We start from the raw sequence: 25,598 nt of genomic DNA on the forward strand, positions 1-25,598 counted from the left end.
TCAGCTTTATGGAATATGGAATATTTTAAGATTCCATGAAATTGCTTCTATTTTTAAAATAATATGTTTATTTTGTTTTGTAGTGGGAAAGTAAAACTATCCTAAAGAATGAACCTTTAGTTTTAGAAGGAGGTTATGAAAACTGGCTCCTTTGCTATCCCCAATTTACAACAAATGCTAAGGTAACTCCACCTGCCTGTGGCAAGACTGAAGAAGTGTCTATCTCATGTACGTATTTTTCTTTAAAATTGAGTATGTTAAAATGTTTTGAAATCAATTGTTTACTTTTGAATAGCACAGAGCGTAATTCTTGATTGTATTTTCATTTGCCATTTTAAATTAAAGTTTTTTTAATTAACATAAATTTTTTTTTCCTCTTTTTTTCCCATATCCACCCCTCTGGGGGGAAAAAAGCAATTCGTGTAACAAATAATGCATAGTTAAACAAAACAGATTTCTTTCCATTGGTTGTACCCAAAAAAGTATATGCTTCTTTCTGTACTTGAGTCCATCAACTCTCTGTAAAGAGGTAAAAAGCATACTTCATCTTGGTCCTTGGGAATCATGGATGGTCTTAGTTGACCCAAGTTTTTATGGCTTTCCGAGTTTATTTTTACAGTGTGGCTATTTGCCATGTCCAAAAACTATGTCCTATTCTTCGTATTCTTCATACTTCTTTAATATTAGTCCTCTGGAGGGACTTGCAGTTAATCACTGCATTAATCAGAGTTCTTTAGCCCTTCAAAATTGCTTTTACAATATTAATGTTATAATTATAAAATGGGTTTCCAGATTCTGTTCATTTTACTCCATATCATTACATAGAAATTTTCCTAGGTTCCTCTGAATCTGTCTTTGATCATTTTAAAATCTCTTCCTCTCTTTCTTTCCCTCTTTTTTTCTCCTCTTCCTCTCTCCCTCTGCCCCTAATTCAGAAACAAAAAAAAAAAATTAAAACACTACTAAAAATATGATTACTTAAATAAAAATTCTTATGTTGCCATGTACAAAACATATGTCTATATGCTGAGTCCATTATCTCTTGGTCAGGAGACAGGAAACATGTTTCATCATTTCTCCCCTGTAATCATGACAGATCATTTCATTAATAGGTTTTAAGGCTTTAAGTGCTGTTTATCTTCATAGTGTTATTGTATATGTTATATAAATTATTCACTTGGTTCTGCTCTCCACTAAGTCATACAGGTCTTCCCAGATTTCTCTGAAACTGCCCCTTCATCATAACTAGCCATACAGTAGAATTCCATTATGTTCATATACCATAATTTATTTAGGAATTCTCCCATTTGATAAGTACTCTCTTAGTTTCTAGTTTTTAGTACCACAAAAAAAAAAAAAAAACTATTATAAAGGTTTTTAATATAGAGAACCTCCTTCTTTGATACCTTGACATATAAAGCTAGTCTTGGTATTCCTAAGTCAAAGGAACTTTTGAGTCATATTTCCAAATTGCTTTCCAAAATGACTAGACCAATTAATAACTCCATCACCAGTGTCCATTTTTCCACACTCCTTCTAACATCTGTAATTTTTTTTGGGGGGGTGGAGGGGGTGGGTCAGTTTGATCAGTATAAAGATCCACCAATATAAGGTAGAACTTCAGGTTTGATTAGTTTTCATTTTTCCGAGTAGTAGTGATTTGGAGTATTTTTCCTATTATTATAGACAACTTGGTTTTATCCATTCTGAACTGCCTGATTATATTCTTTGACATATCAATTGGGGAATTGCTGTTATCATTAGAAATTTAAATCGGTTCATTATATACTAAGGAAGTGAAATTTTAATCAAAGAAACTTGCCTCATAGATTTTTTTTCCCCCACTTAACTGGTTTCCTTCTAATCTTACCTGTATTCAAGTTGTTTGTGCCAAACCTTTTTAATTTTATGTAATCAAAATTGTCCATTTTATCTTCTTTGATACTCTGAATCTCTTGTTTGGTCATGAAATCTTCCTCTATCCACAGATGTGAAAAGAAATTTGGCAATTCTTTAATTTATCAATCATGATCTTTTGTGACTAAATCATTTAGTCATTTGGATCTTATTTTGGTGTTTGGCATAAAATGTCATTTTTGCCTAATTTCTACTAGACTATTATCCAATTTTCCCAATAGTTTTTGTCATATAGTAACTGGGGTATTTGCATTCTTCAAACACAAAGTTACTAAGTTTGTTTGCTTTAGATGTTGTTTACCTAATCTATACTCTTTATTAATCTATTTTTTAATCAATACCAAATTGTTTTGAAAGTACTTATCTATTTATTAGTTTGAGATCTGGTTCTTTTGGACTTCCCCCCCTTCCCATTAATTCCTTTGAGTTTCTTGACCTCCAAATGAGTTTATTTTTAAAAGTTACATAAACTAATTCTTTTATAGTTTGATTATTATGACACAGAATAAACTAATTTAGTTAGGATTGTCATCTTAATTATATTGACTCAATCTACCCATGAGCAATTAATATTTTTCCACTTTTTTTAGGTCTATATTTCTATAAACTGTTTTATATTCATATGACATGAATATAGACACACATAGTCTATGGGGGTGTGTGTGTGTGTGTGTGTGTGTGTGTGTGTGTGTGTGTGTGTGTGTGTGTGTGTGTGTGTTGGTAGGTAGTCTCCAAAGTATATATTTTATAGTTTTAAAATTGGATTGCTCTCTTCCCTTCCTGCTGTTTTTTATTGGGATTAGACAGAGATGCTGATGATATATATGAATTTTAATTTATAAACTACAACTTTGATGTTGTTTCATTTAATTTTTAACAAACTCTTGATCATTTTGTTTTTGTCTTTGCCTGTACTTAATTCCCTCAACTTTTTTCTTCCCTTTTCCTATAGTTAGCATTGCTAGTAGACTACCTAGTAGTAGTGGTGACGGTTGAAAATTCTGAATTTTCTCCCAATCATATTGGAATGGTTTCTAGTTTGTATATATTGTTGACTTTGGTTTTAGATTGAGTGTAGTATTTAAATGAGGTATATACTTGGTTTTACTTATGTTGTGTTTGGTAGATAGAAAAAAAAGTTTATTGGTTTTTTTAATTAAATTCAGATTTTATTTTTGTGGTTTCTAGTGGATTTTACATATCCTTCACTAGAAGAACCAGTCCCTGCTCATCCTGTATCCCAGATACAACCTTCTCCTGTAGCTATTAATGAAAATGCAGAGTTGGGAAATAATCACGAGAGGATGGGATCACTAAGTACAGTAACTCCAGTTGGACCAGTTGCTGTGGTTTCTAAATCTGATGGTTCATCTGTAGCTAACCCAACATCTATTTTGAAAAATGTTCCTCAGGTATGTTCTTAATAATCTATTTAAGTCTGCTACTGTCTCATTTGGGTGACTGATAGGTATCCTTTCCTCTCATACAAAGTAAAATTGCTAAAGCAATATGCAAAAGTAGATAGATAGATTGGTTGATTTTTAGCTTTATATTTAAATTTAGATGGAATCCTTATAACTCAAATCCTTGAATACAAATGTTACTTCAATAAAATAACAAAGCTGTTAAACTAAGCTTCATCTTAAATGATCCACTTAATATCCACTCAATAAATAACAGCAGCAATGATGTTGATACTTCTCCAGCACTTTAAGGATTTCAGCTTGTGATAATTTGATCTTCACAGTAATACTCAGGGAGATGCTGAGGGAAAAAGTATTAAAGTTAGTGTTCAGTTACTTGCTTTCAACTCCTGGCTTTGCCACTTACTATCTATATGATTTTGGATAAGACACTAATATTCTTTGTTCCTCAGTTTCTTTTGAGTATAAAATCAGAGAATTGGTTAGGTGTCGCTTCTGTCTCTGCATCTAAGGTTCTGTGATTCTCATTTTTCAGATAATGAAATCATGGATACTGGTAAACAATAAGGAATGTCAGAGATGCAATTTGAACCCAAATCTTCTTGATTGCAAGCCTACCACTTTCCCAACTCTATAATGCAATAAAACAGAAGTTTTGGTTTTGGGTTTTTTGGTTCTTTGAATAATTGAGCATCTCTTGGAATACCTCTCTTGCTAGTATTTTCCTAAATACTATTGCCAACAGAAATCTGCCATAATAGAGAGAGTTTATCTAAGGAAGTCTAGTAGCTTGAAAGCTGGTTTTGAAGCTAGGAAGACATGAATTTAACTCCTAGTTCTGATATATTTTTCTCTGTGGCTAATTCTGTATAGTTCACTTAACTTTCTAGCACACCAGTTACCACCTCCTCTAAGATAATGTTTCAGAGAAGTTGCTGATCTCCATTGGTAGCATGAGGTGCCTACATCAATGAAAGGACAATGTCTGTTCCTATATTGTTCACTTAATAATGTTTGCATAGAATAGACATAGATTTCCTGTTGTTGATAATTGATTATGAAATATATGATTGTTAAGTTTTTCCCCAAAAAATTTCATCATGCAAACAGCAAGTTTATTTGGAAATTTTTAGTCTAAATCTTCTACTAACAAAAACAAACCGTCCCCCGTTCCCCCCCCCCCCAAAAAAAAAAAAAAACCTGAAAAGTAATAGATCCCGGCATTTTTCCTCTATTCATTAGATCATTATTTTAAAAGATGAAAGTTAAAATTGACTCCCTCTTAGATTTCTCACCCAGTTTAAGGTTGTTTTTTTTTTAGTATAATGTTTCATATTCCTTTTCTAAAATATTGCTGACTTATATTTAAGGTTTTGTTTAGAAGATGTATAATTTGTTTAATAATAGTAATAATATCTGGTTTTTGCATAGCCCTGTAAGTTTTGCAAAACTCTTCATGTATATTATTTCATTTGCTACTATAAGGTATATACCAGGGGTCCTCAAACTACGGCCTGCAGGCCAGATGCAGCAGCTGAGGACGTTTATCCCCCTCAGCCAGGGCTATGAAGGTTCTTTATTTAAAAACCCACAAAACAAAGTTTCTCTTTTTACTATAGTCCGGTTCTCCAACAGTCTGAGGGACAGTGAACTGGCCCCCTATTTAGAAAATTTGAGGACCCCTGGTATGCTTTTATTATCCCCTTTTAGAGTAAACTTGAATATGACTCACCTGAGTTCACACAACTAGTAAGTGAATTGAAGTAGGATTTTAACTCAGGCCTTCCTGATACCAGTTGTAGAACTTTATCAAATATGGCAGTTTTCTTTTGTTAGAAATTGAGAAGAGCTGTTTTTTTATTATTTAGGATCTTTAGTCTTAATTGAGACAGGCAAAAAAAAAAAAGGGCATGTTAATAATAGCATTTTTTAGCTTTTTATATATTTATTTATATTTATTTCATCATCTGGTTTAAAAATAAGCTATTTTTTAGCACCTAAACTCAAATTGTTTTAACTGACTCTTTAGTGCAGGAGTCCTCAAACTACGGCCAGAGGGCCAGATGCAGCAGCTGAGGACGATTATCCCCCTCACCCAGGACTATGAAGTTTCTTTATTTAAAGGCCCACAAAACAAACTTTTTGTTTTTACTATAGTCCGAGTCTCCAACAGTCTGAGGGACAGTGAACTGTATCCCTCTTTAAAAAGTTTGAGGACCCCGGTATACTTTTATTATCCCCTTTTAGAGTAAATTGAGTATGACTCACCTGAGTTCACACAAATAGTAAATGAATTGAAGCAGGATTTTAACTCAGGCCTTCTTGATACCAGTTGTAGAACTTTATCAAATATGGCAGTTTTCTTTTGTTAGAAATTGAGAAGATCTGTTTCTTTATTATTTAGGATCTTTAGTCTTGATTGAGACAGGCAAAAAAAATGAGCATGTTAATAATAGCATTTTTTAGCTTTTTATATATTAATTTATTTATGTTTATTTCATCATCTGGTTTGAAAATAAACTATTTTTTAGCACCTAAACCCAAATTGTTTTAACTCTGACCCTTTAGTGCAGGGGTTCTCAAACTACAGCCGGCAGGCCAGATGTGGCAGCTAAGAACGATTATCCCCCTCACCTAAGGCTATGAAGTTTATTTATTTAAAGACCCACAAAACAAAGTTTTTGGTTTTACTGTAGTCTGGGTCTCCAACAGTCTGAGGGACAGTGAACTGGCCCCCTATTTTAAAAGTTTGAGGACCCCTGCTTTAGTGTACCAACCTTTCTTGACCGAGGAATGTATAAAGAAAAAGAATTCTGTAAATACACAGCTGAGGTTGGAATGGACTATTTGCTGAGGGGGAGTTGCTTCTTCTGTTCTCTATATTTTGCGTCTTTTGTAATCTAGTGTAGCATCAGTGTACTAATTAAAAGTGACAAGAAACAAATACCACCCATTTAAGCATCTAAAGAATTTGGACAATTTGCATGCAATTATTTCACTTGAATCCTTTGCAAAATAGCTTTTTTTTTTTTTTTTTTTTTTTTTTTTGGCTGAGGCAGTTGAGGTTAAGTGACTTGCCCAGAGTCACACAGCTGGGAAGTGTTAAGGAGTCTGGGGTCAGATTTGAACTCAGAGTTCAGGGCTGGTATTATAAACACTGTGACACCTAGCTGCCCCAAAGTAGCTCATTTTAAAAAATTTTAAAAATTTTGTAGGATATTTAATGACTACATGCTTTCTAGGTCTAAACTTTTTATTTTGGTCAGAAGACAGCTCTTACTCATATATTATGTTAAATTAAAGGGCAGTGAGAGCTATGTTCTTAAACACTTTAGTAGTATTTGAGATTTCATTTAAATTTTTTCTTTCTAACCTTTTACAAAATCACTTGTCCCAGAAAACCTACAGATAATTTTTTCTTTGCGAAACTACTTTTATTTTATGAAAATATCTGGTTTCAAGAACCAAAATTAAATTTCTTGAAATTTTGACACAGTATATGTATGTTATCCTTTGTTTTTATTATTCCAGATTGATCGCAGTAAAAAGCCACCAACCAAATTGCCTGATGATCATAGACTAAAATCTGAAGCAACAGACCTTGATCATCAGCTTCCACAGAATGGGAAAGTTGTTCCTGATCGTTCTACAAAGCCAGTTTATGCCCCTGTGGTAGATACTTTAACAGAAGAAGAAAAGGTTCGTATTCATGCAGAAACTACTTTGTTGATCGAGAAGAGCAAACGAGAGAAGGAACTTCGAGAAAGGCGGCAAGAGGAACAGAAAGAAAAACTGAAGAGGGAAGAGCAGGAACAGAAAACCAGAGAGAACCTGGAGGCTGAGGAGAGAGAGGAGGGAGCTGGGCCACAACAGGAGGATGAGGGAAGTGACAAGAAGGAGGTGAAGGAGGTGGGAGGAGCAAAAGGACCAACTAAAAGGGAGCGTGAAACGGCAGAATCTGCAAAGCCTTTGGAGGACCGAGAGAAGGGATGTCAGACACCAGAAATCCAGAGGAAGCTGGTATCAGATGTCTCCCACTCATCTGGACCAGCAGATCCAGGTCCCAGCAAGGTGAGTAAGCTAGAAAGGCTCAGCACAAACTTATCAGCTGAGCAACAGTAACCAAGTAAGCACTGAAGATTAAGAATAACTTAAAGATTTTGAACCTTATTGGAAAGACATTTGTGTTGTTTTCTTGCTCTTTTTCTTTGGAATTTTTTTGTGGCTATTTTCTGTACCTCTGTCCATAACTTTTCAAGTACTCTATCAGATATAATTCCTTAACCCTAACCCTAAATTCCTTAGATCTATTCATCACTTCTATTTCCTATTCATAATTCATATTAATTTTAATATTGCAATAAGAAGCTCATGATCTGAGCCATAGCCAGCTCCAGTTTGTTTTAACTAATTATATAAAGCAGGGTCCTCAAACTTTTTAAATAGGGGGCTAGTTCACTGTCCCTCAGATTGTTGGAGGGCTGGACTATAGTAAAAACAAAAAACTTTGTTTTGTGGGCCTTTAAATAAAGAAACTTCATAATCCTCAGTGAGGGGGATAATCGTCCTCAGCTGTTGCATCTGCTAGCAGGCCATAGTTTGAGGACCCCTGATATAAAGCTTCTCTACGTTTGGTTTCAAAGTACATAAATAGTTAGGTTTAATATTGATTGATAGGATTTAATATTGTAATGTCCATGCATAGAGTCACTTATATTTCCTTCTTTTTGGGTGTTATTTCTAGGAAATCTAGAAAACATTTTAAGTTGAAGCATAGAATTGTGTCATTGTGATGTTGGATGGTTTTCCTTAGATTCAAACAGATCTCATTCTCTCATTTTTTGAGATTATTCCCCAATACACTTTTCTCATTTTTTAATTGACTATAAGGGTTATTCCCTTTCTTCTGCTTCTTTTTTTTAAATAGTATTTTTTTATTTATATGTAAAAAGTTATCAACATTAATTTTTTTAAATGTTGAGTTTCAAATTCTCTCACTCTTTTCCTTCCTTTTCTCCTGTTAGAAACAGTTAGCAGTTTTATATAGGATATATATAAAATCAGGTAAAATATATATATTTTCAGTATTAGACATTTTGTGGAAGAAAACATGAAGTCTTTCTCCCTCAAAAGGGAAAAATCTTATGGTTCAGTATGCATTAAGGTTCCATCAGTTTCTTTAACTGAAGATGAGTAGTATTTTTCATTATACTTCCTTTGGGATTGTCTTGGATCATTTTATTGCTTTTCTTTCACAATTGTTTATTGTACAGTATTGTTACTGTACATTGTTGTTCTTCTATTCGTTTCACTCTTCTATTATCCTGCTCATCATTTCTTATAGGAAAATAGTATTCCATTACAAACATAAGCCACAACTGGTTCAGCTATTCCCTAATTGTGAAAAGTCCCCTCAGTTTCCAATTCTTTGCCATTACAAAAAGAGCTGCTGTGAATATTTTTGTATAAATAATTCCTCTTCCCTTTAAAAAAAAAAAATTTCTTTGAAAGAAAAGCCTAGTAATAGTTTTGCTAGATTGGAGTATGCAATTTTATAGCTTTTGAGCAGAGTTCCAAATTGGTCTTCACAGTGGTTGGATTACAGTTCCACCAACAATGTACCCCAATTTTCCCACATTGCCTCCAACATTTGCCATTTTCCTTTTTTTTTATTTTGTCACATTAGCCAATCTGTTAGGTAGCATCTCAAAGTTGTTTTAGTTTGTATTTTTCTAGTCAGTGATTATTTAGAGCATTTTTTTCATATGGTAGATAGTTTTGATTTCTTTGCTTGTTCATATTCTTTGATTATTGGGGGATAACTTCTATTTTTATAAATTTAACTCAGTCCTCTCCATATTTGAGACATAAGGCCTTTATCAGAGCCTTCATCAAAGAGATACTTGGTATAAAATTTTTTCCCCAGATTTTTACCTTCTAATCTTATCTGCATTAGTTTTGTTTGTGTAAAAACCTTAATTTAATCAAAATGATCTATTTTACATCTTGTAATGTTCTGTTTCTTGTTTGATTCTAAATTCTTCCCTTATCCATAGATTTGATAGGTAAACTATCCTTTGCTCCCCACATTTGTTTATTGAATCACCTTTTATATCTAAATTATGTGTCCATTTTGACCTTATCTTGGTATGAGATAATTTGACATGTAGTAAGTTTTTGCCATACTTTTTTCCAGTTTTCCCAGGAGATTTTGTCAAATTGTGAGTTCTTGTATTGAAAGCTTGGATTTTTGGGTTTATCAAATGCTAAATGATGATTAGTCATTCACTGTTTTGTATTGTGTACCTAATCTATTCCATTAATCCACTATTTTATGTTTTAGTCAATACCAGATAGTTTTGATGATTACCACTTTATAATACAGTTTGAAATATGGTCCAGTTAGGCCATGTTCCTTCACTTTTTTTTTCCAGTGATTTCCCTTAATTTTCTTGACAACTTTTTGTTCTTCCAGATTATTATTCCAGGTTATTAATTTTTTTAGCTCTGTGATTTTTTGGTAATTTGCTATAGCATCCAGTAAGTAGATTAATTTAGATAGTATTGTCATTTTTATTGTATTGACTCATCTTACCCATGAACAATTAATATTTTTTCAGTTGTTTAGATCTGACTTTATTTGTGTGAAAAATTACTTCATTTCTTTTAATGGATTCCTGCCTACAGTATTTGTAGTGTTCACCTAAACTACTTTTACCCATTCCTATCCATTTAAGTTCTCTGACACCAAAGATATCAATGTTTAATCTTTCCATCTCTTATTGGACTACATTCATTTTACCTTGGATAATAGATCTTACATTCCAGATTCCTGTGTGATATTGATCTTTAGAATATTGAACTTTTCTTTTGCCACCAAATGCATCCACAGCACAGCTTCCTTTCAGCTTTGGCTCAGTCATTAGTTCTAGAACTGTGTTTGTTTTACATTCTTCCCCAGCAACTCACTAGACCTCTTTCAGCCTGAGGGGCTCATGTTTCACTGTCATTTCTCTTTTATCATTTTAGTATTGTCCATGGGATTTTCTTGGCAAAGATAATGGAATAATTTGCCATTTCCTTCTCCAATGGATCACTAGAGTTTGTTAAGAATTCTCCACTATGACCTATTCATCTTGGGTAACCCTGCATAGCATAGTTTGTCATTTTGTTGAGCTGTGTAAAAACTCTTTGCCATAATAAGGTAGTGATTATCATACCTTAGAAAAAATGTATGAATTGCTGAAATTAAGTGACTTGCCCAATTTCTCATTAACTATATGTGTTAGAGGCATTATTTGAACCCAGGACTTCTTGACTTCCTATCTCTTCTAACTATTTCACCTCAATGAAACTATAGTCAAGATTCAATAAGATATATCTGTAGCAAACCCTGTCTACATGGTTGTATAATTTCTGTAGCAGCCTGGAGTAAGAATGCAGGAAGCATATGGCAGGAATGATTTAGGTTTGGGGTTTAGCAATGCATAACCTCTCAAGACAGAGAGGCAAGAAATTCAAGACTTAAGGATAGTAGGAAGTTGGACAGGTTAACTGTTATGTCAAAATTGAGAAGGGAAGAAAGTCAGGGCAGGGCATGGGATGCTAAGAGAGACTGGAGATGACTCCCCTGCCTTTCTTGCACATTAGTGAATCCTGTTTTTTTGCACAATCTACCAGAAGGCCAGGAACTTCAGTAACCTAATGGAAAGGGCCATAATTTAAAGCTTAACTTAGCCTTGTACATGTTTGCCCAGGTAGACCATTCTATCAGCTTCAGTGGAGCCCATTCTGCTGATCAGCAGGGTTCAAGAGATTTGAGAAGAGTAAAAATGCAGGGAAAGAGGTAATGGTGTAAGAGATTTTTAAAAGCCTGTCAGAATCTTGTTGAGATTACTTTTATATGATTACAAATTAGATAAAGAACAACTTTGAAAAATATTACTGATAGCAAATCAAGATTCACACTTGAAAACCTTAATGAATGAAAAGAGACAAAAATAAAACAAAAATGAAGCTTTGAACTAAAAAAACATAGGATCAAATTGACATTTAGTATAAGAGGAAAGTTTGGGCTCTTTGTGCTTCTGATCCTGACTCTTCAAGAATAAATAGACAAATTCTTTGCCATTTAAAAATTTAATGAAATATTAATAATGAATTGCATTAAAAATGATTAAATTGTTTTTCATTTGCCCCTTTAAAATGCTTCATATACTTGGAAAATTTCACTTATGTGGAAAAAGTCATTTCCTAATCCTGCCAGAGAAATAAAACATTGCTGTAGAAAATTTTAAATGAGATGAGAGCAGTTAAGTAAATAGCTTTTGAGAAAAACCAGTACCCTTAAAATGTATAATGTTCAATCCTACTAGTTTTTAAGTATTTGAAATTTAGGGTTGGAGCATATTCATCTGAGCAAGATACTCATTCTGGCTTGATACTTATACCAGTAAAAGGAAATTACAGATCCATTAAAATATTTTAAACAATTCCCTGTGAAAAATGTGACAGCTTAATCTAGTTGAACTAGTTAATCTCATAATGATTGTCCTTAAGAATTTAAAAATCACAAGAGATTTTCAGAAAAAAAGTGTTCAAGTGATAGCAACTTTTGGTGCCTGTATCTGTTGGCATTCACTGGTCAAAATCATTTCATTTTGATTTTTGTCCTTATATTTAGAGCCCTATGAAATCATAAAGAGATTCAAATGTATTTGAGTTGATAGGGCTTCCATGGTTCTGGCAATTAAATCCTAGTACTATTTGTAGTTTTCTTGTAATTAAAAAAAAAATGTTTGAAGTATGATTGATGTGTAGGTACTTTTCAATAAAATGCAGCTATATGGTAGAAAAACATGATTTTTTTTTTTTTTACTTCTAAAATTTTAACTTCTTTCCAGCCTATTAAAACTAAAGGACAACCAGAAATTGGAGTTCCAAAGGCAGGAACTTTTAGTGAAAGTACTGAAGATAATGAAAGACCTAAAGTAAGTAGTATTTGGAAAGAAGTGCAAAAGAACTACAGATCTGTAACATTAAAAGTATTGATTGTTTTAAGCCATTTCTTTTGATTTTTAAGCTTTCTAGGAGAAAGCTATTCCATGTTTTACACTACTATATTGCAAAATGATGTTTTCAGTCTTCTACTTAAAGTATTTTGTATAATTTCTTAGCGGTAACAAGTATCTTATTATTTTATAAGTAGTTAAGTTGTTTTTTGAATGAACTTTTAGCCCTTTATGGGTTTTTTCCTTTGTGATTTATCCTTAGGCTTTTTATTTTAAAAGTTCTTTTTCTAGCTTGAGGACTTTTATTGCCTATATTTGTATGTTATACTTGGTTTATTAGAGAGTATGCAGTAATTGAGAAAATAGGTTATTATAAACACTATGTGAGGTTTCTTTGTTTTCAGAAGGACAATTTATGAAGAGAATATAGAAACATATATTTGAAGGGGATAGGGATATACTATATTTAAAGAATATTGAGAATAGAAAGATTACTTTAAAAGAAGGCTTAGCAACAGGTCTCCTGTAATTCATTGGCACTCTGCTCATTGAAATCCAAAGCTTTTCTGATTAATTTCCAACTAGTTCCAGCTACTTTACCATTCATATTTTCATAGTTTTATACTGCCAAAACTCCCTTTCTTCCAGCTAGACAGAGATAGGAAATTTTTCTTTTTTAAAAAATATTACAATCAGGAAGTCTAAAAACTTAGTTCTTAAAAAGTTTTACTGTCAGAAGTCAGAGAGTACCGTATTAACTATTTGCTTGTGTTGCAATTTGTATTTTTATATACATTGTTTCTTTTTCTTCATTTAGTCTCAGCGAGAGCCTTTAACAAGAGCTCGAAGTGAAGAAATGGGAAGAATAGTACCAGGATTGCCTTCAGGTTGGGCCAAGGTAAAAGTTAAATTAATTCCAAAGTAAAATAAGAAGATTACTCTGTATCAAGTAGTAATTCTTTTTTGTATTCTCTATGAATTAATATAGTATTTCCAAATGTTTAGGTAGAGTTAGTCCTTTTTTCCCCAAATAAAAAGATTGTATTTAACTTCACAACTGTTTTTCCATGCAACATGAAAGATCTATTGGGATACATGGATGTTTCTCCTATTTGGCATTACAAAAAATTAATGATCCAAAAAGCCTGAATATTCTGTGCTTAAAGTATTATTTAGTTAGTTATTGAAGTTCTGTAGTTGTAAAAGCTAGATATTCAAAGCCAGAAGTATTTCTAATGATGAAATATATCTATATAATAGTAGTTTGGCTTGTTTGACCTTTTTTTTTTTTTTCCTTTCCATCTAAGTTCCTTGACCCAATCACTGGAACTTTTCGTTACTACCATTCACCCACCAATAGTGTTCATATGTATCCACCGGAAATGGCTCCTTCTTCTGTTCCTACTTCTACTCCTCCAACTCATAAAGCCAAACCACAGATTTCTTCTGAGCGGGATAGGGAACCTTCCAAACTGAAGCGCTCCTACTCCTCTCCAGATATAACCCAAGCCATTCAGGAAGAAGAAAAGAAGAAGCCTACAATAACTCCAGCAGTCAATCGGGAGAACAAGTAAGCCTATTCATTTACCCAAAACTGGAATAATCATTAGATTTTATGGCAGTGGTTGCCAAGTCCAATGTTTTCACTTGAGGGGCATCAAAAGTTTTTGTTATGCGTCCCATTTACAGTGAAATATATTTGAATGGAAAAAATGGTGCTAGTCTTGATGACACTATTGAGCACTCTGATGTAAATTTTTCATAGTAGAAATAATCATCATCATCATTATCATTATTCTCAACATTAATGTAATCTAAGTTCTAACAAGTACACTTTGGTTCCCAGGTCACATATTAAGAAAAGTGTTTTAGAGTTTTTATCCTCTATTGTGTTTTTACTTTGAGAATCGGCATTTAGCAGCTTTCCCAGAGTACAATGTGAAATTCTTTTTAAAAATATTTTCAATAAATTTTTATTAATTGCATCAAATATTTCCCAAATATATGTAAAATATTTATATTATCTTATTTGAATCATTTTTTCTTCTTCCTGCTTCCTTCCTTGAGAAGACAAGCAATTTTATATTGATTATACATATGAAGTCATCTAAAACATATTTCCATATTAGCCATATTGCAAAAGACCAAAAAAAAAAAAAAAAGACAGTTTTGAAAGTATGCTTTAATTTAAATTCATTAGTTCTCTCTCTGAAAGTGGATAACATTTTTCCATCATAAACCCTTTGGAATTATTTTGGATGATTGTATTGCTGAGAATAAGTCATTCACAGTTTATCATTGTACAATATTGCTATTACTGTGTATGATCTTCTCCTTGTTCTATCCATTTCGCTTTGCATGAATTCATATAAGTCCAGTTTTTTCCTGAAGGCATCCTGCTTATTATTTTTCCCCAATTACATATAAAGATAGTTTTCATCATTCATTATTGTGAGATTTTTGAGTTCCAATTTTCTTTTCTTCCTCCTTCCCCAAGACAGCAAGAAATCTGATATAGGTTATACATATACAGTCATTTAAAAAAAATTTTTTTAATTTATTATAGCTTTTTATTTACAAAACATATGCATGGGTAATCTTTCAACATTTACCCCTGCAAAACTTTCTGTTCCAAATTTTCCCCTCCTTCCTTCCACCCCTTCTGATGGCAGGTAGTCCAGTATGTGTTAAATATGTTAAATACAATATATACAGTCATTTCAAACATTTCCATATTAATAATGTTGGGAAAGAAAAATCAGGACAAAAGGGAAAATCCATGAGAGAAAAAAAAAGCTTAAACAACCAAAAAAACTTTGAAAAAAGTATGTTTCAGTCTGTATTCAGTCTCCATAGTTCTCTCTCTGGATGCGGATGGCATCCAGAAGTAAATTAACAATTGTCTTGGATTACTGTATTGCTGAGAAGAACTAAGTGTCATAGTTGATCATCATATAATCTTGCTGTTAACTGTTCTTGTAGTCCTACTCACTTCACTTAGCATTAGTTCATATAAGTTTTCCAGGCTTTTCTGAAATCAGCCTGCTCATCATTTTCTATAGGACAATAATATTCATTTGCCATAATGGGATTTCCCTTAATTTCCAATTCTTTGCCTCCAGAGGAAAAGTTGATTAAAAAAATATTTTTGTACAAATAAATCCTTTTCTCTTTTCTTTGATTTTTTTTGGGATATAGATCTAAAACTGGTATTGTTGGATCAAAAGATTTATTCCCCATTTTGTAGGCTTTTGGGTTTAGTTCCAAATTGTTCTCCAGAATGTTTGGACTAGTTTACAACTTTACTAACAATATTAGTGTCCTGATTTTTCCACATCCTTTCCTTTTTGGTACAATGTAAATTCTCATTTTCTTGTTACCTAACTTCCATTGGTTTTTCCTAGCTGGTTAATATTAGGACAGAACTCTTATTAAATGATATTAAGAGGTGCTAGTAGTTGTACTGGTAGGATAGCTTACTTCCCTTGGTCTTTCTTAGATAGTTAATACTCGAACAGAATTCTTCAAGTGGTATTCAGCTTTCTTTCTAGGGCTAAAGGATCTTGAAGGCAAACTCCTAATGTTGGAACTATTCTGTCTCATTTCTGAGTACATTGCTCTTCCTGAAAGTCCTCACAGGATTTTTGACACTAGTAATCCCAGATTGCAATTTGAGATTATCCTGTTGTGGGAAAAGTGATGGTCCTAGGACACAATTAAATGCAGAGAAGTCAGATATCTGATTCCTCGCGCCTCATGGTGGGTGTCTTTTTTTTTGTAAATGTTTAATCCACTGCTCAGATTGCTCACAGGTTGCCAAATTTACTGCCATTTGAATCATCATCATTGAATTTACATTAGACTTATCATGACACCTGACTTTACATACAGATTTACATAATTTCAATGACCTTAACTTTCCTTTATAGGCCAGCATGCTATCCCAAAGCTGAAATCTCAAGGCTCTCTGCCTCTCAGATTCGTAATCTCAATCCTGTGTTTGGAGGATCAGGGCCAGCTCTTACTGGACTTCGAAATTTAGGGAACACTTGTTATATGAATTCGATATTACAGTGCCTATGTAATGCTCCTCATTTGGCTGATTATTTCAACAGAAACTTTTATCAGGATGACATTAACAGGTAAAGAATACTGAAACAATTTTTCTTTTATTCTGTTCCGGAATGAAATTATTTTGTTGGTTGTTAAGTTTGTTATTCTGTTTGTAAGGTATTCTATTACTTTACACAAATGGAACCAAATTTCATATAGATCTAGATGTCATGTTAGAGAGCATTCGTCTTTAAATAAAAAAAAGAAAAACCTCTGATTTTTGAAAAAAGAGTTTAAAAATGTATTATGAACTTTCATTTTTTTTCTCTTTTGAAAGAGGATTAGAAATGTGTAAGATGAGCAGAAGTAGAGGAATGTGGAAGAAAGGAAGAATTTGGCCAAGTGCAGTAGGGGGCCTGTCTCTTATCCATCAGGCAGGTAGAAGGAGAATTAGGCCTAAATTATGCAAAGCTAATTATAAAGTTTGGCACAAAATTCAAGTCTGTCAGATTGGGGTTAAAGTTAAATTTTTGCTTTAAATTTTCTTTTGTTCTAAAAATCATCTGTATTGAAGTTGACAAGTTGTTTAGATGTTTCAGTAATAGACTTTTTTTTTTTTTCTCAGATGGAGATTAGGGCACTATTAGAATCTAGAGTTGAAAGGGCCTGTAGGCATTGCTGCGTTCAATTGTATTATTTTTAAAGATGAGAAAACCAAAGCCCACAGAAATGACCACCCAGACGTTTGTCCATGGGGAATTGGGATTTGAACTCAGATCCTCTGAATCAGATGTTTTCCACTTCCATTATACCACAGATGTCTTGGGTCAAATTCCTCCTCTGCCCAAAATTTTCTAGTCAGTCAGTGAACATTTATTCAGTAGCTCCTTTGTGCCAGGCACTGTTCTAAATGTTGGGGATACGAAAAGAAGCAAAATACAGTCCCTATCTTCAGAGATCTTCCAGCCTAAGGAGGGAATCAGCAAGAAAACCAATTTATACAACCTATTTCTATATAAGATAGCAAGGAATGGTGCTAGCATCCAGAAGGGTTGGGAGAAGCTTCCTTTGATTGTGACTTAAAAACCAGGAAAGGCAATAGGTGGAGAGGAGAAAGTGAAGTATTCCAAAGTTGAGGGATAGCCAGAAATAGAGGGTCTTATTCATGAATGTTGATATCATGAATCAGATGTACTTGGCAGTGGGGGAAGCTCTTTGCTGCCTCAGAAGTAAAATCTGAATTTGTTTACATGGCATCCACAGTCCTCTGCATTCAAAGCTGACCTGCCTATCTGACTCAGTCTCCTATTTTTCTTCATGTTGTCATGTCCTGTTAGAGCAGGGGTCCTCAAACTTTTTAAATAAGGGCCCAGAGTTCATTGTCCCTCAGACTGTTGGAGGGCCGGACTATAGTAAAAACAAAAACTTTGTTTTGTGGGCCTTTAAATAAAGAAACTTCATAGCCCTGGGTGAGGGGGGGATAAATATCCTTAGTTGCTGCATCTGGCCCACAGGCCATAGTTTGAGGACTCCTGTAGAGTATTAAGGTATAAATTCTACCTTACCCAGAGAACTCTGATCCCTGGAGCAAAGCTCAAGGCCTGGAGTCACAAAGACCTGAGTGCAAACCCATCCTCAGACAGTCAATAACTGTGTGAATTTGGGCAAGTCACCTAACCTCTGTTTGCCTCCATTTTCTTATCCGTAAATAGTTCTAATAATAGCATCTAACACCCAGGTTGTTGGTGTTGGTGAGGATTAATGAGGTAAAAATTGTAAAATTTCTAGCGTAGTGATTGATACACAATCTGCACGATATAAATATTAATTTTTTTAATTTTTGTTATCTGCATAGTAAACACTTTAAAAATATTTACTAAATTTATTTAAAATACTTGAATCATTTGATATTTGTAACTTTTTTTTTACTCCTGTGTATTCTTTGTTACTTATAATTTTTATTTTATTTGCAAAGGTCAAATTTATTAGGGCATAAAGGGGAAGTGGCCGAGGAGTTTGGGATAATTATGAAGGCTCTGTGGACAGGACAATATAGGTATATCAGTCCAAAGGATTTTAAAATCACAATTGGAAAGATCAATGACCAGTTCTCAGGATACAGCCAGCAAGACTCACAAGAGTTGCTTCTGTTCCTAATGGATGGACTCCATGAAGACTTGAATAAAGTAAGGAATTTTATTTTTGAATGTTGCAAAGTGCTTATTGGGATTACTCAGTGGTGCTGTAATCTTATCCAACATCCATATGTATTTTGCTTGATGGTGTCCTGACACTACTAATATTGGGCCTAAGATATGTAGGTATTTCAAAAATAGATTTGTCAAATATCAGAATTTGGTTTTGATTGTTAAATGTTAGAAAGTCTTGACTTTTGATATCTGTGAAATTTGCTGTTTCGGTGGTCATAGTGTATTTGTGGACAGTTGTCTATTATAACCCTGATGCATTGAAACTATAGGCAGTCACATGGATTGGATAGAAGGCTATCCACAGAGCCTGGAAGATTTTGGTTCAAGTCCTAATTTTGAATTCACCCTAAGCAGGTTACTTAACCTCTCAGTGCCCCAATCCCTAAGACTATTAAGTTCCAGACTTGGTAGAATGCATTGGTAGAAAGACTATATAGAGCACTCTCTATATTAATGAAGTGGCAAGTCAGAGGAAAAATAACTGTAGGCCTATATGTGCACACCATATCAATGTGTAGATGTATATTTTTAAATCCTGAATGCAGAAAATTTTCACCAAAATCTTGATCATATTTGGCTGTGAACTGCCCTCATTTACTTTTCCCCCAAAGCAGTTACATTCCATGTCTCCTAAAGTACTTGTGTTTAGATTTGTTTTTCTGATTTTATATTACATTGTATTATTTGTTGCCATATAATTGAGTCCTTTATACTATATGTAAATTTGGATGTTATGACCTGAGAATGAAGCTTGTCAGTTCCACATAGAGAGGATCTCCATCATCATCATCATCATCATCATCATCTTTAAAACAACAAACAACTTTCATCCAGTTGTTTGATGGAAGAGTTCTCTTCACAAATCAGGCATTTTAGATTTAGTAGGAAAAATCATGTAACAGTTGTTTGCCAAAGCTATAATCTAAATGTGAATTTTAAATAATGAGGACAGGCCAGTATTTTTGACTATTAGATTATAAAATTGGAGGTACCCTTGGAAAATATGTCCAATGTCGTCATTTCAAACACTGAGGAATTAGCTTTTTGCTGAGTGTTTTCCATATCTCTTCATTTATTGTCAGCATCTTCTGTCACCTGAGAGAAGAAAGCAAGAGTCTTTGAGAACTCATCAGTGTTGTTGAGTAGCATTTATTGAGTAGCATTCAATCTACATATTCAAGTAACGAGCATTCTTAGTTTAATAAGAATTTAAATATTTCATTTCTAGGCTGATAACCGAAAGAGGCATAAAGAGGAAAATAATGATCATCTTGATGATTTCAAAGCAGCTGAACATGCCTGGCAGAAGCACAAGCAGCTCAATGAGTCAATTATCGTTGCACTTTTTCAGGGCCAGTTCAAATCCACAGTACAGTGCCTCACCTGTCACAAAAAATCTAGGACATTTGAGGCTTTTATGTATTTGTCTTTACCACTAGCATCCACAAGTAAATGTACATTACAGGTAAGCCTCAGATTAAAACATGACTGACTAAAATGCTAGATGTATATATTTTTAAATCTCGTGAAATTCCGAAGAAACTGCATTTAAGCACAGAAAGATTGTTATATATTTGAAATTTACTGGTAAAAAAGGTTTTCGATTTTACATAGACCTTCAGAGATTGGGGGAAAAAAAATTAGAAATTTGTCTTATTTTAAGACTTTTTCCTTTGATTTGGCTTATTTTCAGATTTGTCCCTTATTTTCCAAGTTAAAACATTTGAAAAAATACAGTTTTGATTTAGAAATATACAATGTTGATTTTATATTCCATAATCTTGAGGCAGAAGTGGTATACCCTGGTATTTGCACTATAACCTAGATAGCTGATATAAAGGGAATTTTTTATGATGCTTGTTATTTTAAAACTTTGAGTTAACTCCTTTTCTCCTAGGATTGCCTTAGATTATTTTCCAAAGAGGAAAAACTCACAGATAACAACAGATTTTACTGTAGTCATTGCAAAACTCGAAGAGACTCAATGAAAAAAATAGAAATCTGGAAGTTGCCACCTGTTCTTCTAGTACATCTGAAACGGTAAGAAAATGGGAGCAAGTTTATCTCTCAGATCTTCCAAAGAGACCAGAAAAATGAAAATGTTTCTCTTGTGTTGACTTGAAGCAGCTAGGTCTTAGCTTAGACCTAGAACATCAGGCTTGGTGTCAGTAAGATCTGAATTCAAATCCAGTGTCAGAACATTTGCTAAGTCTAACCTGAAGCAAGTTATTTAACCTTTGTTTGACTCGTTTTTCTCAACTGTAAAGTGAGTTTGATAAGAGCACACCTTCCTCCCAAGATGGTTGTGAGGTTCAAACGAAATATTTGTAAAGTATTTAGCAGAGTACCCCACACAAGAGTATTATATAAAAGCATTATTACTACTTGAATTACCCCTTCAGTGTGTACACTGGCATGTAAATTAATTGAGACAAAGTAAAATAACTAAATGTATTACTTTAATAAACCTTAAACCTTTCTTCTAGCCTCAAAAATTTCAATATGCAATAAATATGTCCTTTGTCTATAAATCCCTTGTTTTACATTTTTGGCATTAAGTTCACAAGATTTTGCATATGTTATAATTCATCATAAAACCATACATCTATGATAGAAGGTGTTAAATTTACTTAAATGGCCAGTCCATGTTTCCAAGTCTTAACTTTGAATCTTATATAAATTTTTTTTAATTCCAATTCACTTAATATTTGTTTTCTAAAATTTTGACTTCTTAAATTCTCTCCCTTCTTTCTTCTTATTCCTCAATGAGAAGCTAAGCTATTTAATATACATATACATGTACAGTTATACAAAGGAAATTTCCATCATAATCATTTTGTGAAAGAAAACCCAGACCAAAAAAGAAAAAGTTTTAAAATTCCCACTCTATCAGTTCTTTCTTTGGAGGTGGATAATAGAGGCTTTGGAAATTATCTTAGATCATTTGTATTATTGAAAATAGCTGTTATTCACATTGATCATTGTTGTTACTGTATATAATGTTCTGGTTTTGTTCACTTCACTTTGCATTAGTTCATGTAAATCTTTCCAGGTTTTTCTAAAATCATCCTACTAGAATCTGTATCCCAAAGAGATCATTAAAAAAAGGAAAAGGATCCACATGTGCAAAAATGTTTGTGGCAGCCCTTTTTGTAGTGGCAAGACACTGGAAACTGAGTGGCTGCTCATCAGTTGGAGAATGGCTGAATAAGTTATGGTATATGAATATTAGGGAATATTTTTGTTCTGTAAGAAACTATCAGCAGGATGATTTCAGAGAAGCCCGGAGAGACTTACATGAACTGATACTAAGTGAAATGAGTAGCATCAGGGGACCATTGTATGTGGCAACAAGAAGATTATGAGATGATCAACTCTAATGGACTTGGCTTTTTTCAATGAGATGATTCAGGCCAATTCCAATAGACTTATGTGAAAAGAGCCACCTGCACCCAGAAAGAGAAATTTGGGGACTGAATGTGGATCATCACATAGTATGTTCACCTTTTTTGATGTTTGCTTGTTTTTTTGTTCTCTTTCTTCTTTTCGATCTGATTTTTCTTGTGCTGCATGATAATTATGGAAATATGTATAGAAGAATTGCACATATTTAAAATATATTGGATTACTTGCTATCTAGGGGAGGAAGGAAGAAAAATCTGAAATACAAGATTTTGCAAGGGTGAATGTTGGAAACTATCTTTGCATGTATTTTTAAAAAATAAAAAGCTACTTTAAAAAAAAAAAAAAGAAAAACATTCCACAAGTCATTTTTTGTGTCATACCAAATTCCATCATAATCATGTTAAAACTTGTTTAGCCATTCCCCAATTGATGAACATTCCTTCAATTTCTTAAATTCTTTGTCACCACAAAATGAGCTGTTATACTTTTGTACCTATAGGTTTTTTTTCCTTTTTTAAAATTTCTTTGGGATATAGACTTAGTCATGCTAGATTGGGCCAAAGGACATTCAGAGTTTTATACCCTTTTGTGCATAGAATGTAGGTTTTTCCAAAAGAGCTTAAATCAGGCAGCTTCATAGGATATTGAAGCATATATATTTCCACAGTTTGAATTAATTTTTTTATCTTTTTATGACATGTAGCATGGTACAGAATCACATTACAGTATCCCTTTTCTGTTAGAAATTTGTCATTTCAAAACAATTCTGCTTCTTGGTAAATTTAAATATCCATTTAACTGTGTCTGTATACATGTAGGGTGTGTGTGTGTGTGTGTGTGTGTGTGTGTGTGTGTGAATTCATTATTACTCTTAATGGGGACAGTGGAAATTAAAAGTTCCCTATGGGGGCGGGGGACACACATGTGTTTTACAGTTTGATAAGGATTACTCTTTTTTTCTTTTTTCTTTTTAATTTCATTTCATTATTTATTTGGTTTGCTTAAGGCATTTGGAATTAAATGACTTGCCGAGTCACACAGCTAGGAAATGTCTGAGTGTCTGAGGCCGGATTTGAACTCGGGTCCTCCTGACTTTAGGGCTGCTGCTCTATCCACTGCTGCCCTGGATTACTACATTTTAGAGATTCACTTGGACTTTCTATGATAATAAATAGAGGGTTTAATTGAACAAAAGTTACAGTTGGTTAGTGTGGTAGTGCGCACACCAGCGAAGTTTGAGGCCAGGAGGTCTCGAGTTCCGCAGCTCTGAACTGCAAGGGGCTATGCCAGTTGGATATGTGCACCAAGTTCAACGTTTAAATGGTGAGCAACCCAAGGATAGGGACTAGGTTACCTAAGTAGGGATGAATTGGCTCAAGTTGGAAGCCTAAGTACACATGCTTGAACATTGTTTTCATAAAGTATAATTGTATCAGAATTCTTTCTTGGTCTAAATTCCCATACCATTGTGCTAAGTTCTATAAAGAATGTTTTGTAGATGCTGTGTAAATATGGTCCTTGTTATCAAAAAAGAGTTTTGTGAATATCCACAACTATATTTTACTTGTCTGTAAAATTCACATCATTTGAACTTAAGCAGCTTGCCTTCTGAGTACCCAGTATGTATAGCAAGACATTTTATCAGAGTAGTTCTTCATTAAGTAAGGTGAACTAGAGTTGAAAGGGAAAGGAAGGGTGGGGAGACTATGTTAAATACTTGGATTTGATGTCCCTGCCAGCAGTTTTGAACTATTCTCCTGAAGAAGGAAGCATGGATAATGAGTAGTAGCCTTCAGCTCCTTCTAAGAATCATGGTTTGATGATATTCTCCTTTCTGTTCTTTGGGTGACTGACAATGCAGGAAATGAAAATTTTCAAAAATTTTCTGTTGTGTCTGCCTGGCATCTAAACTAAATTCAGTTTAACTAGCTAGCTAGTTAAGGGCTTGCTGCATGCCGGGTGAAATGGGTATTGGGGAAAAACAAAAATAGGCTATGACAAAGCCCATACTTTTATAGAACAGTTTATTTGGGGAGAAGGAATACAGTGCAGACATAGGTAAGTATAATATAGACATAATACATGGTAAGTGCATAGAAAGGCTTATAATAATATTCCCATGAACTTTGCTGCTCTATTTAACTGTTTTAATGTTATATTCTGCAGTTTTTCCTATGATGGAAGATGGAAACAAAAACTACAAACATCTGTAGATTTTCCACTAGAAAATCTTGACTTATCACAATATGTTATTGGTCCAAAGAATAATTTGAAGAGATACAATCTGTTTTCAGTATCAGTAAGTACTTTATTTAAAGTTTAAATTTAAACCTTTGCTTTAAAACAAAGCCAAAAAAATTCTGTATTTTTAATGGTTTTAATAATCATACATTCTTACCTCAGTGAGAAAACTTTTAAGGCTTTGAATTATGAATTTTCCTAATTGGTTTCATGTCTCTTGATTACAGAATCACTATGGTGGATTGGATGGAGGACACTACACTGCCTACTGTAAAAATGCTGCAAGACAACGATGGTTTAAATTTGATGATCATGAAGTGTCTGACATCTCAGTGTCCTCTGTGAGATCCTCAGCAGCGTACATCCTCTTTTACACATCATTGGAACAGCGAGTAACAGATGTAGCTACTTAAGAAGAGTATGTAGAAAGCTAGCTCTTTTTTAAAGGCACAGCAGCACAACTCTAGAAATGCATAAGACGCAGAGTAGTTATATACAACCATTTAAAAGACATAAGAGTGAGAGCTGTGTTACTGAAACTAAATATTTCAGGTCAGTGCTACTACTTTATCAGGAAGCTGACAACATCTAATAAATATTACAGTAAGCATCCTTTATAGATTCTACTTATTTCAAAATAACTTTTTTTAGTCTACTCCCAAATTAATTATAATTCATTATTTGCAGTCCATTTAAGCATTCTTATCCTGGCCTAAACCCCATTGTATACTTTTATTTTTCTTTTCACTGTAATGGCCTTTTCACATTTCTAATCCTCAGCTTGATTCTACTGTGAATACTCTAGAATGATGTAAAGCAGGTAGGAATGTATGTGTATATATTTATTGCATACTTGCACATCAGACCTATGTATATAATTTTAAAACCTTTCGTGAAGCCTAGAACTCAGAGGATTGCTTTTTCTTTGCCTGTTCTTAATAACTAAAATGCTTTTTAGAGACACAACAAAGCAAAGCTATTTTTATGTTGGCTTTGGGATGTATTTGTGCACTTAAACTTTATTCTAAAACAGAAATGAAACTTTTCTTTAATTTTTTAATATATAAATTTCATGTACACCTGCATTAAAATCCCAATGAGGAAATTATTTTAAATCCCAAAATGCTGTAAAGTGTTCTGTCTTGATTGAAGTTTTCTGTTGTCTGATGTAACACAGAAGAATCATAAGCATCAACTTCAGGATGTTTTATCTTACTGCCTTCACTCAGCTAATAGTTTGTTTAGACCACAGTTGTCAAACATGCAGCCCACAACACTCCTGAGTACAGCCTGAAACGGATCTAAATGTAATTTGGAAATATTTAACAAAGTATAAC

The 25,598-nt window shown here is 33.5% G+C and overlaps 1 protein-coding gene across 2 annotated transcripts in view; it reads left to right on the plus strand.

The window, feature by feature from the left end:
* Nucleotides 1-25,384, plus strand: part of USP8 (ubiquitin specific peptidase 8) — a 59,909-nt gene extending 34,525 nt beyond the window's left edge. Inside the window, exons 9-20 of one of the 2 annotated variants that reach the window (XM_051980629.1) lie at nt 84-228; nt 3,106-3,329; nt 6,873-7,412; nt 12,245-12,331; nt 13,170-13,250; nt 13,660-13,922; nt 16,282-16,494; nt 18,381-18,591; nt 19,844-20,080; nt 20,513-20,655; nt 24,187-24,319; nt 24,489-25,384. In XM_051980629.1, coding sequence (XP_051836589.1) covers nt 84-228; nt 3,106-3,329; nt 6,873-7,412; nt 12,245-12,331; nt 13,170-13,250; nt 13,660-13,922; nt 16,282-16,494; nt 18,381-18,591; nt 19,844-20,080; nt 20,513-20,655; nt 24,187-24,319; nt 24,489-24,674 — 2,463 coding nt within the window. In that variant the 3' untranslated portion in view covers nt 24,675-25,384. The remainder of the gene's footprint in view (nt 1-83; nt 229-3,105; nt 3,330-6,872; nt 7,413-12,244; nt 12,332-13,169; nt 13,251-13,659; nt 13,923-16,281; nt 16,495-18,380; nt 18,592-19,843; nt 20,081-20,512; nt 20,656-24,186; nt 24,320-24,488) is intronic. The other variant, XM_051980630.1, reaches the window with a different exon arrangement.
* Nucleotides 25,385-25,598: the final 214 nt, after the last annotated feature.

This window comes from Antechinus flavipes, chromosome 2, assembly GCF_016432865.1.
Source record: "Antechinus flavipes isolate AdamAnt ecotype Samford, QLD, Australia chromosome 2, AdamAnt_v2, whole genome shotgun sequence".
Classification (NCBI taxonomy): domain Eukaryota; kingdom Metazoa; phylum Chordata; class Mammalia; order Dasyuromorphia; family Dasyuridae; genus Antechinus; species Antechinus flavipes.